The sequence below is a fragment of the Pseudophryne corroboree genome, chromosome 3, assembly GCF_028390025.1.
Source record: "Pseudophryne corroboree isolate aPseCor3 chromosome 3, aPseCor3.hap2, whole genome shotgun sequence".
Lineage (NCBI taxonomy): Eukaryota > Metazoa > Chordata > Amphibia > Anura > Myobatrachidae > Pseudophryne > Pseudophryne corroboree.
This window is the reverse complement of record NC_086446.1, coordinates 804095065-804110624: the sequence shown is the minus strand read 5'-3', so window position 1 is coordinate 804110624 and position 15560 is coordinate 804095065. Positions and strand designations below refer to the sequence as shown.

Below are 15560 nucleotides of genomic sequence, written 5' to 3'. Positions count from 1 at the left end.
GGCCGTATCCTAAGACGGCAGTGCCACCTTTTTTGACAAACGTTTGAGCGCCTTATCCACCCTAGGGGATATCTCCCAGCGTAACTTATCCTCTGGCGGGAAAGGGTACGCCATCAGTAACTTTTTAGAAATGACCAGTTTCTTATCGGGGGAACCCACGCATTTTCACACTTCATTCACTCATTTGATGGGGGAACAAAACACTGCCTGCTTTTTCTCCCCAAACATAAAACCCTTTTTTAGTGGTACTTGGGTTAATGTCAGAAATGTGTAACACATTTTTTATTGCCGGGATCATGTAACGGATGTTCCTAGTGGATTGTGTATATGTCTCAACCTCGTCGACACTGGAGTCAGACTCCGTGTCGACATCTGTGTCTGCCATCTGAGGGAGCGGGCGTTTTTGAACCCCTGATGGCCTTTGAGACGCCTGGGCAGGCGCGGGCTGAGAAGCCGGCTGTCCCATAGCTGTTACGTCATCCAGCCTTTTATGTAAGGAGTTGACACTGTCGGTTTATACCTTCCACCTATCCATCCACTCTGGTGTCGGCCCCACAGGGGGCGACATCACATTTATCGGCATCTGCTCTGCCATCACATAAGCCTCCTCATCAAACGTGTCGACACAGCCGTACCGACACACCGCACACACACACACACACACACACACACAGGGAATGCTCTGACTGAGGACAGGACCCCACACAGCCCTTTGAAGAGACAGAGAGAGAGTATGCCAGCACACACCAGAGCGCTATATAATTTTGGGATTAACACTATATTGAGTGAATTTTTCCCAATAGCTGCTTGTATATACAATATTGCGCCTAAATTTTGTGCCCCCCCCCCTCTCTTTTTAACCCTTTGAGCCTGAAAACTACAGGGGAGAGCCTGGGGAGCTGTCTTCCAGCTGCACTGTGAAGAGAAAATGGCGCCAGTGTGCTGAGAGAGATAGCTCCGGCCCTTTTTCAACTGACTTTCTCCCGCTTTTTCTGGAATACTGGCAGTGGTAATTTTACATCTATATAGCCTCTAGGACTATATATGATGTAGATTTGCCAGCCAAGGTGTCATATATTGCCCTCAGGGCGCCCCCCCCCCCCAGCGCCCTGCACCCTCAGTGACCGGAGTGTGAAGTGTGCATGAGGAGCAATGGCGCACAGCTGCAGTGCTGTGCGCTACCTTGGTGAAGACCGAAGTTTTCTGCCGTCAATTTTCCGGACCTCTTCTTGCTTCTGGCTCTGTAAGGGGGACGGCGGCGCGGCTCCGGGAACGTACACCAAGGCCAGTTCCATGCGGTCGATCCCTCTGGAGCTAATGGTGTCCAGTAGCCTAAGAAGCCCAAGCTAGCTGCAAGCAGGTAGGTTCGCTTCTTCTCCCCTTAGTCCCTCGATGCAGTGAGCCTGTTGCCAGCAGGTCTCACTGTAAAATAAAAAACCTAAAATAAACTTTCTTTCTAGGAGCTCAGGAGAGCCCCTAGTGTGCATCCAGCTCGGCCGGGCACAGAAATCTAACTGAGGTCTGGAGGAGGGTCATAGTGGGAGGAGCCAGTGCACACCAGATAGTACCTAATCTTTCTTTTAGAGTGCCCAGTCTCCTGCGGAGCCCGTCTATTCCCCATGGTCCTTACGGAGTTCCCAGCATCCACTAGGACGTCAGAGAAAAGGGTATTCCGGAGGAAGTCATTCCTACGCTTATTAAAGCTAGAAAAGATGTAACCGTACAACATTACCACCGCATATGGCGAAAATATGTTGCGTGGTGTGAGGCCAGGAAGGCCCCAACGGAGGAATTCCAGCTAGGTCGATTTCTGCACTTCCTACAGTCAGGGGTGACTATGGGCCTAAAACTGGGTTCCATTAAGGTCCAGATTTCGGCTCTGTCGATTTTCTTCCAAAAAGAACTGGCTTCACTGCCTGAAGTTCAGACATTTGTCAAGGGAGTGCTGCATATTCAGCCTCCTTTTGTGCCTCCAGTGGCACCGTGGGACCTCAACGTGGTGTTGGGTTTCCTAAAGTCACATTGGTTTGAGCCACTCAAAACCGTGGATTTAAAATATCTCACGTGGAAAGTGGTCATGCTTTTGGCCTTGGCTTCGGCAAGGCGTGTGTCAGAATTGGCTGCTTTGTCATGTAAAAGCCCCTATTTGATTTTCCATATGGATAGGGCAGAATTGAGAACTCGTCCCCAGTTTCTTCCTAAGGTGGTATCAGCTTTTCACTTGAACCAACCTATCGTGGTGCCTGCGGCTACTAGGGACTTGGAGGACTCCAAGTTACTGGACGTAGTCAGGGCCTTGAAAATTTATGTTTCCAGGACGGCTGGAGTCAGGAAGACTGACTCGCTATTTATCCTGTATGCACCAAACAAGATGGGTGCTCCTGCTTCAAAGCAGACTATTGCTCGCTGGATTTGTAGCACAATTCAACTTGCACATTCTGTGGCTGGCCTGCCGCAGCCTAAATCTGTAAAAGCCCATTCCACAAGGAAAGTGGGCTCTTCTTGGGCGGCTGCCCGAGGGGTCTCGGCTTTACAACTTTGCCGAGCTGCAACTTGGTCAGGGGCAAACACGTTTGCAAAATTCTACAAATTTGATACCCTGGCTGAGGAGGACCTTGAGTTCTCTCATTCGGTGCTGCAGAGTCATCCGCACTCTCCCGCCCGTTTGGGAGCTTTGGTATAATCCCCATGGTCCTTACGGAGTTCCCAGCATCCACTAGGACGTCAGAGAAAATAAGATTTTACTCACCGGTAAATCTATTTCTCGTAGTCCATAGTGGATGCTGGGCGCCCGTCCCAAGTGCGGACTGTCTGCAATACTTGTATATAGTTATTGTTAACTACAAGGGTTATTGTTGAGCCATCTTTTGAGAGGCTCTGTTGTGTTCATGCTGTTAACTGGGTATAGTATCACGAGTTATACAGTGTGATTGGTGTGGCTGGTATGAGTCTTACCCGGGATTCAAAATCCTTCCTTATTGTGTCAGCTCTTCCGGGCACAGTATCCTTACTGAAGTCTGAAGGAGGGTCATAGTGGGAGGAGCCAGTGCACACCAGGTAGTCCTAAATCTTTCTTAGCTGTGCCCAGTCTCCTGCGGAGCCGCTATTCCCCATGGTCCTTACGGAGTCCCCAGCATCCACTACGGACTACGAGAAATAGATTTACCGGTGAGTAAAATCTTATTTATAAAACACTACAGCGCATGCTGGCGCTATATCAATAATGTCCATATATAAATGATACATACAATTGGGATTTTGATGCTGTGAAACTCACCTTCATGGCATTCTGTAGAAGTCGGCCCTTTGCCTTGAAGCATCCATTGGGCTTCTGCTGACTCTTCAGGGAGTCCATGCCTTGTTTCAGATGGTTCTCATCAACATACATAAAATCTCGTCCCTGACTGATGCTCTTCACGACAAAAGCTGTGAGCCTGGGGGTATAAAACATATCGGGAGACATGACAGGGGGCAGTTATAGGACATGTGGGATATTTATTCTGTAGTCAATGTGATCAGTGTGTGTTATCATCAGTGGCGGATGTTACCTATAGGCCGCAGGACTGCAGACCCCCCCAGTGCCACCCCGCTCAGTGTCAGTGAGCCAGATGCAGTCCGTGAGACTGCCCTGGCTACACTGTGACCGGCAGTGACTTCCTATGGGAAGTCCTACCTGTCAATCACAGACACTGCATGCCGTCCTATTGGAAGGTGTTTCCTCCCTCCGGGACTGCCAGACCGGGCTGCTATTTGCAGAGAGCTGGCTTCCTGTATGGAGCCACTCCCTACCTTTCAGCCCTAGCCAGCTTCTATGAGCCGCAGCCGATACAGGGGGTCATTCCGAGTTGCGCATGCGCTAAGTATTTTTGCTCAAAACGTAGTAGATTTACTCACGTCCGAACGAAGATTTTTCATTGTTGAAGTGATCGTAGTGTGATTGACAGGAAGTGGGTGTTCCTGGGCGGAAACTGGCCGTTTTGTGGGAGTGTGCGGAAAAACGCAGGCGTGTCAGGGAAAAATGCGGGAGTGTCTGGAGAAACGGGGGAGTGGTTGGCCGGACGCTGGGCGTGTGTGTGACGTCAAACCAGGAACGAAACGGCCTGAACTGATCGCTATTTGTGAGTAGGTCTGGAGCTACTCAGAAACTGCTAAGAAATTTCTATTCGCTATTCTGCAAATCTTTCGTTCGCTATTCTGCTAAGCTAAGATACACTCCCAGAGGGCGGCGGCCTAGCGTGTGCAATGCTGCTGAAAGCAGCTAGCGAGCAAACAACTCGGAATGAGGGCCCCAGTCCATAGAAGCCGGGGATTTGCGCATGCGCAGTCCCATCGCCGCTGGTGTGGATGTGTCCCGGCTCCTGTCAGCTACATTGTACAGGTGCCGGTACCCGGTTGGTGGCAGGGACCAGTCAGCGCCGCTAGCAGCAGCCCTCTCCTCCACTCTGGAAGAAACTGCTGCTGGTCATCAGTGTAACCTGCTATGCTATATAATAAAAAGCTAACGCTGCTCCTCACCTCTGTAGGGGGAATTAAAGTGTATTGAGCCCCGGCAGCCACTAGGTGGCAACTGGCGGAGCAATTTAAGTGTTGCTCTGTTCGGGCGCACACAGCCACTGGCTCTGACATTACTGTTATGTTGTTCCGTCATTTTGATGGGCTGGTAACTAGTCATCCTATAAATCTCTTATTCTACCCCAGCTTTATATATAGTATAACCAGGAATACGGTGCCATTAGTCTATCCTAACACGCACTAATGGGGGGAATGTAGTACAGCTACCGACCAATCAGCTCCTATCTGTCGTGTTTTAAACCCAGCCTGTAACATGGCAGTTAGGAGCGGATTGGCTGCTACTTTACCTCTCTCAGCCCCTCCCGCCGTCACAGAGAATACTGCTTACCTGTCTGTCACTCTGCATATACACAATGGTCTATTTAGCAGAGTATCTCACAGTCCTGAAGCTGAGATCCCCCCATACTGCTTGTTTTGATGCTTTCTTTCAGAAACTAAGCAGCACTAACCAGAGGAGGGGGCCCGTGTGCAGGCTCCCATTGGGCCCCCTCCTTCCCGGCAGTGCAGTAGACTCTGACATTATGCAAAGGTCTCCAGGAACATGGCACCCACACCATGTTCCTGGAGACATCTCTATTACGCATGCGCAAATCACAGGAAAATGGCCACGGCGGCCATTTTCCGAGTGATCTCTGCAGCTAGCACTGGGCCCACAGAGATGTGAGTGTAATTAAATGGGTGCAGGGTCTGCGGTGTGGAGGTCCTCCTGGGGCCCATATGCACAGCATACCTAGCACCCATTATAGATACACCAGTGGCACTAACCAGGCCCGTCTGAGCAGCAGTGTAGGCCCCTGGGCACAGTAATGCACTGGGGCCCCTACCCATCCTCCAGCGGTAGGGGTGGGAGGTGCTATCAGTGACAGCTGTGATGTCCTGCGGGCAGTAGGGGTGTTCTATCTTCCGCTCAGCATGTAGAACCTGGAGCAGTAATTTCTGCTAATTAATTACTCCTTTACTGCACAGATGGGGGGAGATGGGGCGGGAAGGAGAACACTAAACTGTAGAAGGGGCATTGGGCTGAATGAAGGGGCCTCAGTACATGACTGCCAGGGTGGTAGGGGGGGGTTTATACACAGGGGAGGGGTGGATAGTGGAGTGGGCTTAATATTCACCATTTTCCAGTGGGAGGGCAGCTTGCCTGACTGCAGATATCTCCAGTTCCTGGAAATAGATTTCTTAGCTTCCAATGGGATAAAAAAACTGGAGAGTCCCACCTTTCAGGAGATACTGGGGACCCCTTTCAGGAGATACTGGGGACACCTTTCAGGAGATGCTGGGGACACCTTTTAGGAGATACTGGGGACCCCTTTTAGGAGGTACTGGGGACACCTGTCAGGAGGTACTGGGGACACCTGTCAGGAGGTACTGGGGACACCTGTCAGGAGGTAATGGGGACACCTTTCAGGATGTACTGGGGACACCTGTCAGGAGGTGCTGGGGACCCCTTTCAGGAGGTAATGGGGACACCTTTCAGGATGTACTGGGGACACCTGTCAGGAGGTGCTGGGGACCCCTTTCAGGAGATACTGGGGACCCCTTTCATGAGATACTGGGGACACCTTTCAGGAGATGCTGGGGACACCTTTTAGGAGATACTGGGGACCCCTTTCAGGAGGTACTGGGGACACCTGTCAGGAGGTACTGGGGACACCTGTCAGGAGGTACTGGGGACACCTTTCAGGAGGTACTGGGGACACCTGTCAGGAGGTACTGGGGACACCTTTCAGGAGGTACTGGGGACACCTGTCAGGAGGTACTGGGGACACCTGTCAGGAGGTGCTGGGGACACCTGTCAGGAGGTGCTGGGGACACCTGTCAGGAGGTAATGGGGACACCTTTCAGGATGTACTGGGGACACCTGTCAGGAGGTGCTGGGGACCCCTTTCAGGAGGTAATGGGAACACCTTTCAGGATGTACTGGGGACACCTGTCAGGAGGTGCTGGGGACCCCTTTCAGGAGGTACTGGGGACACCTGTCAGGAGGTGCAGGGGACACCTGTCAGGAGGTACTGGGGACACCTGTCAGGAGGTGCTGGGGACCCCTTTCAGGAGGTGCTGGGGACACCTGTCAGGAGGTGCTGGGGACACCTGTCAGGAGGTACTGGGGACACCTGTCATGAGGTACTGGGGACACCTGTCAGGAGGTGCTGGGGCTACCTTTCAGGAGGTACTAGGGACACCTTTCAGGAGGTACTGGGGACACCTTTCAGGAGATGCTGGGGACACCTTTCAAGAGGTACTGGGGACACCTGTCAGGAGGTACTGGGGACACCTTTCAGGAGGTACTGGGGACACCTTTCAGGAGGTACTGGGGACACCTGTCAGGAGGTGCTGGGGACCCCTTTCAGGAGGTAATGGGGACACCTTTCAGGATGTACTGGGGACACCTGTCAGGAGGTGCTGGGGACCCCTTTCAGGAGATACTGGGGACCCCTTTCATGAGATACTGGGGACACCTTTCAGGAGATGCTGGGGACACCTTTTAGGAGATACTGGGGACCCCTGTCAGGAGGTACTGGGGACACCTGTCAGGAGGTACTGGGGACACCTGTCAGGAGGTACTGGGGACACCTGTCAGGAGGTACTGGGGACACCTTTCAGGAGGTACTGGGGACACCTGTCAGGAGGTACTGGGGACACCTTTCAGGAGGTACTGGGGACACCTGTCAGGAGGTACTGGGGACACCTGTCAGGAGGTGCTGGGGACACCTGTCAGGAGGTGCTGGGGACACCTGTCAGGAGGTAATGGGGACACCTTTCAGGATGTACTGGGGACACCTGTCAGGAGGTGCTGGGGACCCCTTTCAGGAGGTAATGGGAACACCTTTCAGGATGTACTGGGGACACCTGTCAGGAGGTGCTGGGGACCCCTTTCAGGAGGTACTGGGGACACCTGTCAGGATATGCAGGGGACACCTGTCAGGAGGTACTGGGGACACCTGTCAGGAGGTGCTGGGGACCCCTTTCAGGAGGTGCTGGGGACACCTGTCAGGAGGTGCTGGGGACACCTGTCAGGAGGTACTGGGGACACCTGTCATGAGGTACTGGGGACACCTGTCAGGAGGTGCTGGGGCTACCTTTCAGGAGGTACTAGGGACACCTTTCAGGAGGTACTGGGGACACCTTTCAGGAGATGCTGGGGACACCTTTCAAGAGGTACTGGGGACACCTGTCAGGAGGTACTGGGGACACCTTTCAGGAGGTACTGGGGACACCTTTCAGGAGGTACTGGGGACACCTTTCAGGAGGTACTGGGGACACCTTTCAGGAGGTACTGGGGACACCTGTCAGGAGGTATTGGGGACACCTTTCAGGAGGTACTGGGGACACCTTTCAGGAGGTACTGGGGACACCTTTCAGGATGTACTGGGGACACCTTTCAGGAGGTACTGGGGACACCTTTCAGGATGTACTGGGGACACCTGTCAGGAGGTATTGGGGACACCTTTCAGGAGGTACTGGGGACACCTTTCAGGAGGTACTGGGGACACCTTTCAGGATGTACTGGGGACACCTGTCAGGAGGTTCTGGGGACTTGGGGATCTGGGATCAGGAGCCAGAGCAATCCACTGACGACAATATAAAACTGCATACCAGGCGTGTGGAGCTGGAGCAGGGACCATCTGCTGGAAGGCTGATATCTCTGGTTCTGAGTATAGTAGAGACAAGCTGCCAGTGTCCACTGAAAGGGGAGAGTTCCAGCTCTCTATGTCAGACAGAACCCGAGATCTGTCTGGGAAGAGCAATTAACACCCTCGGACGGGAACAACTACTTTGAAGTCGGATATCTCCGATTCCCCAGGGCCGATTTTAAAATATCTGGTACAGCTAAAAAAAGGGGAACCCTCAGCTATCATCCTAGGCCCTTTTACTCCTAGGACCCTTGGGCCACTTTCCATTGAGCCTATACAAAAAGACGGTCCTGGCACTAACCCTGTTCCTGCAGATAATCCATTGCAGGAACTCCTTTCCCCCCAGTTCCCCGTCGCTTGTACAAGTGATAACAGCAATACTCACCACGTGCTGCACTCCTTATCACTTTTGCCAAAGGCGCTGTAACACCCTTCTGGGTGCTTGTACGTCAGCTGGCGCTGTAGTCCTGGAAGGTCAGAGGTCAGAGATCAGTCACCACAAATACATTTATCATAGTAGCGGCTGTGAGTAACTGTCCTCTGCAACAGTAACGGGGTCACTCCGAGAACCGTAACACACCCCAGGGCTGCACAACAGTGAGATCCGGGGGTCTGTATTGTAATACCTCATCAGGTGATGTAGGGGTGCAGTGTTCCTCTGTGCTGTTCCCTTTTCTTCTTCCCCAGATAGGTGATGTTATTGCTACAGTATATTGGCCTAGAACAGACAGCTGATACTCACCGCTCTCCAGGAACTCTTTCCCTTTCTTCAAGACATCCGGCTTCAGGTCACCCGAGGACTTCAGGTACTGGAGGACGTAGACATTTGGGGCAAAGCGGACCATGTTCTGCTCACCACAGCCAGATGACATGGCCAGAAGATTGTCCAGGTTGTTCATGGCAGATCCCATGATGTTCCCTGGTGCAGGAATGAGATATCGGAGGAGGAACGTACAGTGAGTAGAGAGGACAGAACTGACCAGATGAATGGAGAGTCATAGCCTATAAATGAATTGTCACATTGTATATATGTAAGATAATGATGTTCCCATTTATGTCACTTCTACTGGCGGGTTATGGGGGCACAGATACAGAGATAATATTTAGACTTTTCTAGAACAAGAACCAGGGGCCGATGAGATTCACAAGCAGGATGCGTATGTGCTCATCGCCTACACGCAGTGATGTCATTAGCGCCTAACCGGCTGTATGCGCAGGAACACTGGTCCAGCTCACAGAGTGACGACCTCCGCAGTGTGTTCTACTGAGTGGTTAAGGGTCATGAATATCGGAGATTCTCCATTCTCTGGCTCATTACTGGGCCAGCAGCCTCAAGGCTTAAACCTTTCATAGTTACATAGTTAGTGAGGTTGAAAAGAGGCAAAATGCCCATCTGGTTCAACCTGTATTCAGTGCTAAGATGTTCATATTATAAAGCACCTGCTGAAGTAATGGTTTAGTAACAATTGTCAACTATGATTCTTACCACTCCCAGATATTAATGTCACTATGTTAAAATCTACTGTATAGCCCTGGATACTTTTTCCAGTTAAAAATTTGTCCAGTCCATTTTTAAATGCATTTACCGAGTCTGCCATTATTACCTTCTCCGGCAGGGAGTTACAAATCTTTATTGCCCTAACCGTGAAGAACCCTTTCCTACATTGTGTACAGAATTTTCTCTCCTCTAGCCTCAGCGAGTGCCCACGTGTCCTATACAGAGTTCTTTTAATAAACAAATCCCCTGCTAACTCCTTGTATTGACCCTTTACATATTTGAAGATATTAATGTCACCTCTTTGTCTCCTCTTTTCCAGTGTATACATATTTAACCTACAGTAGTAAGCCTTTCCTCGTACTCCAGAGTCTCTAACCCTTTAATCAATTTAGTAGCTCGCCTTTGAACCCTTTGTAGTTCCCTGATATCTTTTTTATAATATGGTGCCCAATACTGAACACAATATTCCAGGTGCGGACGTACCAATGATTTGTACAGCGGCAGGATTACATCCTCGTCCCTTGTCTCTATGCCCCGTTTAAGGCACGCAAGCACTTTACTTGCCTTCTTTGCTGCAATTTGACATTGTGTACTGTTATTAAGCCTATTATCTATGAGCACGCCCAAATCTTTTTCCACCATAGTTACCCCTATAGTTTCCCCATTTAGAGTGTAGGATTCATCTGAGTTTTTTGTCCCAAAATACATAACTTTGCATTTTTCTATATTGAACCTCATTCCCAATTTAGACGCCCAGGTTTCAAGTTTAACTAAGTCATTCTGTAAAGACTCCACATCACCTTCTGAATTAATTACCTTACACAGTTTAGTGTCATCTGCAAAGATTGACACTGTGCTTTCCAGGCCTATTCCTAGATCATTGATAAATATAGTGAACAGTAGCGGGCCAAGTACGGACCCTTGTGGTATTCCGCTGACTACTGGTGCCCAACTGGAGAACATTCCATTGACCACTACTCGTTGTATTCTGTTATCCAGCCAATTACTTATCCATGTACAAATAATGTTACCTAGACCAAGTTCCCTTAATTTGTTGATCAGTCTCCTATAAGGCACTGTATCGAAGGCTTTTGCAAAATCGAAATACACCACGTCCACTGCTTTCCCCTGGTCAAAATTCTCGCTCACCTCCTTGTAGAAGCTAATTAAGGTAGTTTGACATGATCTGCCCCTTACAAACCCCTCTCTGTACAGTGCTGCAGAATATGTGTGCACTATATAAATAACAATTAAATCTTAATAAATCTTAGGAACATTCTAATGGAAATTACAGATACAGGTTGAGTATCCCATATCCAAATATTCCGAAATACGGAATATTCCGAAATACAGACTTTTTTGAGTGAGAGTGAGATAGTGAAACCTTTGTTTTTTGATGGCTCAATGTACACAAACTTTGTTTAATACACAAAGTTATTAAATATATTGTATTAAATGACCTTCAGGCTGTGTGTATAAGGTGTATATGAAACATAAATGAATTGTGTGAATGTACACACATTTTGTTTAATGCACAAAGTTATAAAAAATATTGGCTAAAACTACCTTCAGGCTGTGTGTATAAGGTGTATATGAAACATAAAAGCATTCTGTGCTTAGATTTAGGTCCCATCACCATGATATCTCCTTATGGTATGCAATTATTCCAAAATACGGAAAAATCCGATATCCAAAATACCTCTGGTCCCAAGCATTTTGGATAAGGGATACTCAACCTGTATAAAATGTTTACCTATAACATGGATCATTCACCATCGTCCTGTACTCACCGGTAACACTGATAAACGCTTTCTCCGACCCCCGGACATGTGACGCCGGGAGCTCTAACTTCACCTTCTCTGATACAGAATTACCTGGAAATGTCGCCATTGTCAGACATGTGTGTCAGCATTTTCCCCAATAACAGTAATAGCAGTTTTATGTATGAAATATAAAATAATTTACTGTAGAAACTACAAAAGTGTGTAAACACATTCTAGCAGTGGTTATCCAGTGTAAAATAAGGGATTACAGAGAATGTATATATATATATATATATATATATATATATACACACACACACACACTCACACACACACACACACACACACACACACACACACACACACACAATATTGTGGTGAGAGGGAATCGGCTCTGTCCAAGGGAGAAGAAAACAAGGCCTGCACATTCAATCTGCACCTGTAGTGGAAGTTTAGAATTCCATTGCACAGCTGTAGCTGGAGAAACAGAGGTCCAGGTTTTCCAGCTCACCCAGAGACAGCAGGCAGTCAGGTGCAGGAAAGGGGTTTAAAAATCCCATTTACCCACAATGCACAATGCTGATGCCTGTTAGAGGCCAATGAGCAGGGCTCAGTTTATAGCGCCAGGGACTGTGGATATTGGCCATGCCAGGAGAGCATGGCATGTTTAGCTGCAGGCCACTGTAGCAGAATGACTTTGGAGTCATATATATATATATATATATATATATATATCCTATATATTAGCCCAGATCTGTGACTTTGTGCTTCATTTGCTAAAGCACCCCCTCCCCTACCCACAGCGCATCCGGACCCCCACCACACCCCCGCAGCCGCCACTCCCCCAACCACAGCACCTCCGGCCCCCTCCCCCACCCACATCATCTATAGACACCTTCCCCCATTCGTGGACCTACCACACCTCCCCCACCCGCAGCACCTCCGGACCCCATCCACGGCTCCCCTGCAGCCACCCCTCCACCCGCAGCACTTCTAGAACCTATCACCCAACCTCACCCCCCCTGTAACCCCACCTACCCAAACACCCCCCCACTACATCGCCCCTCCCCCATGCAAACCACCTCCAGACCCCCTCCTTCATCCACAGCCCCCCTCCCCCACCCCTCCCCCACCAACAGCATCTACACTACCCTTCCGCACCCGCACCTCCCCCACCCGCAGAACCTCTAGACCCCCTCCCCCATACACACCCCCTCCACACCTACGCCTCCCCCACCCACAGCACCTCTGCACCCTTTCCGCCATCCGTGCCACTGCACCCACCCCTCCACCACCCGCAACACCTCTGGACCCCCTCCCACACCCACCCCTCCACCACACGCAGCACCTCGGACACCATCCGCAGCCGCTACAAGTGATTCCCTGAATCGGGGTGATAAGCGGCATGGATAGGAACCTCCACCTCACTGAACCCACCCCCTTTCCAAACCCCCCACACACACACTGAACTTCTGTGAGTATAGTCGCTACCAATTGAGATTGGATTAATAAAAAAAAAGTAATACTGTGGCCATTATGTATCTAAGCGACACTGCTACCTGTGGCCATTGTGTATAAGTGGCACAGCTCCCTGTGGCCACTGTGTGTATACGCGGCTCTGGTACCAGTGGCCATTGTGTGTATAAGTGACACTGCTACCTGTGGCCATTGTGTGTATAAGCGCCACTGCTACCTGTGGCCATTGTGTGTATAAGTGGTGCTGCTACCTGTGGCCATTGTGTGTATAAGTGACACTGCTACCAGTGGCTATTGTGTGTATAAGCGGTGCTGCTAAAAGTGGCCATTGTGTGTATAAGTGGTGCTGCTACCTGTGGCCATTGTGTGTATAAGTGGTGCTGCTACCTGTGGCCATTGTGTGTATAAGCGGCTCAGCTACCTGTTGCCACTGTGTGTATAAGTGCCTCTGTTACCTATGGGAATTGTGTGTAGAAGTGGCACTGCTACCGGGGTCCATTGTGTGTATAAGCAACACTGCTACCTGTGGTCATTGTGTGTATAAACTGCTTTGCTACCTGTGGGCACGTTGTGTATCAACGTCTCTGCTACCTGTGGGCACTGTGTGTATCAACGTCTCTGCTACCTGTGGCCACTGTGTGTATCAGCGGCTCTGCTACCTGTGGGCACTGTGTGTATAAGCGGCTCTGCTACCTGTGGGCACTATGTGTATAAGCGGCTCTGCTATCTGTGGGTATTGTGTGTATAAGCTGCCCTGCTACCTCTGGCCACTGTGTGGATACGTGGCTCTGATACCTGTGTCCACTGTGTGTATCAGCGGCTCTGCTACCTGTGGGCACTGTGTGTATAAGCTGCGCTGCTACCTGTGGGCACTGTGTGTATAAGCGGCTCTGCTACCTGTGGGTATTGTGTGTATAAGCGGCTCTGCTACCTGTGGGTATTATGTGTATAAGCTTAGGACCCCACCTATTTGCCCACCTTGACTTCATTCATCACACAGGTAGCAAGCTGCTGCCCTGAGCCAGTGACACCTCGGCTTTTGCTCCGGCTTCTTCTACTGCCGGTAACTTCCATCTGCACGCTGAGTCTGTCATACTCTGACTCCCGTCCCGGCTATTCCACCTCTCGCCGGTGATTTCCATTCTCTGGTTGAGCTACAGAGACACCTCGGCTCCAGTCACGGCTTCTCAAACTGCCGCCGGTGACCTTCGCCAGCACGCCGCTGATCAACTGCTCCCATCTATTCAGGGATAAGTACGTTCTCTCCTTTGCTGCATTATTCAACACTGGGCACTGCAGGAACATACGACCGAGGACGCTCGGTCGGGACCAGCCCACGGAGAGGTATTTATCCATACAGCAGTTATTTGTATTGCCGCACTCAGACTCTCACTACGGCAACCAACTATAGATACCTTTCGTTCAGCCGCTCATCTGATTGTGGATTTGCATATGGACATTTAATTTGATTTGCTTCCTCATTAAAATCGGAGGATACCATCTCTATTACACATTTATAAGTTCAAGGTGTTCTCGCTCTTTATCTTGATTTTATTATATTACCTTATTGTTTTTATGTGCTAAATTAATTGTTATTTATACAATAAAACATTTTATACTTTCACATGTCAGCTCCTAATTAGTATTTATATGCTCTAACACATTGTGCAGCCATTACTTTTTCCTTACTTTATGTGTATAAGCTGCCCTGCTACCTCTGGCAACTGTGTGGATACGTGGCTCCGTTACCTGTGGCCATTCTGTGTATAAGCAGCTCAGCTACCTGTGTCCATTGTGTGTATACGCGGCTCTGATACCTGTGGGTATTGTGTGTATAAGCGGCTCTGCTACCTGTGGGTATTGTGTGTATAAGCGGCTCTGCTACCTGTGGGTATTGTGTGTATAAGCTGCCCTGCTACCTCTGGCCACTGTGTGGATACGTGGCTCCGTTACCTGTGGCCATTCTGTGTATAAGCAGCTCAGCTACCTGTGTCCATTGTGTGTATACGCGGCTCTGATACCTGTGGCCACTGTGTGTATAAGCTGCACTGCATACACTAGCAGTATATACTACACTGTTATTCATTGTGCCCTGCGGTCACTCTTTACGCTCTCCCCCTTGACAATCGCACGCCCTTCCCCCTTGCAATATTTACCCAATAGCATAAACTTTTTTGCAGGTAAAACTCCATATAATAACAATTATAGCACAGCTGAGGCCCGTGCAGGGGTTAACGGGTCGTAGCCTCTTGCAACGGTATTTTCTGTCTAACACCTTCCCTCTCTTTATCCTCTCCCTACCACCCTGACTCTCCCTATCCTTTACCGATTGCACAGTGTTTCTGTACATTCCCTTCCCCCCCCTACGCCTCTCTATCTTTTCTCAACCGGACACCATTTCTGTATGCCCTCTATACTGCCCTGTGTTTCTGATTCTGTTATCTACCGGCCTGCGTATGTCCAAAGGTGTGCAGGGGTTAACGGGGCGTAGCCCCAAACGTCGGTGTGAAGAGCGCCCGTAGGGCGCGATGAATCACCTAGTATATATATATATATATATATATATGTACAGATGTGTGTCATGGACTGTTACTATTATTATATTAATATTTAAAA

At 49.7% G+C, this 15560-nt stretch overlaps 1 protein-coding gene across 1 annotated transcript in view; it reads right to left on the bottom strand.

The window, feature by feature from the left end:
- Positions 1-15560, bottom strand: part of LOC135057451 (alpha-2-macroglobulin-like protein 1) — a 275363-nt gene that overhangs the window by 68845 nt on the left and 190958 nt on the right. Inside the window, exons 27-30 of the mRNA XM_063963344.1 lie at positions 11496-11579; positions 8950-9126; positions 8593-8674; positions 3278-3434 (exon numbers count right to left, since the gene is read on the bottom strand). Coding sequence (XP_063819414.1) covers positions 3278-3434; positions 8593-8674; positions 8950-9126; positions 11496-11579 — 500 coding nt within the window. The remainder of the gene's footprint in view (positions 1-3277; positions 3435-8592; positions 8675-8949; positions 9127-11495; positions 11580-15560) is intronic.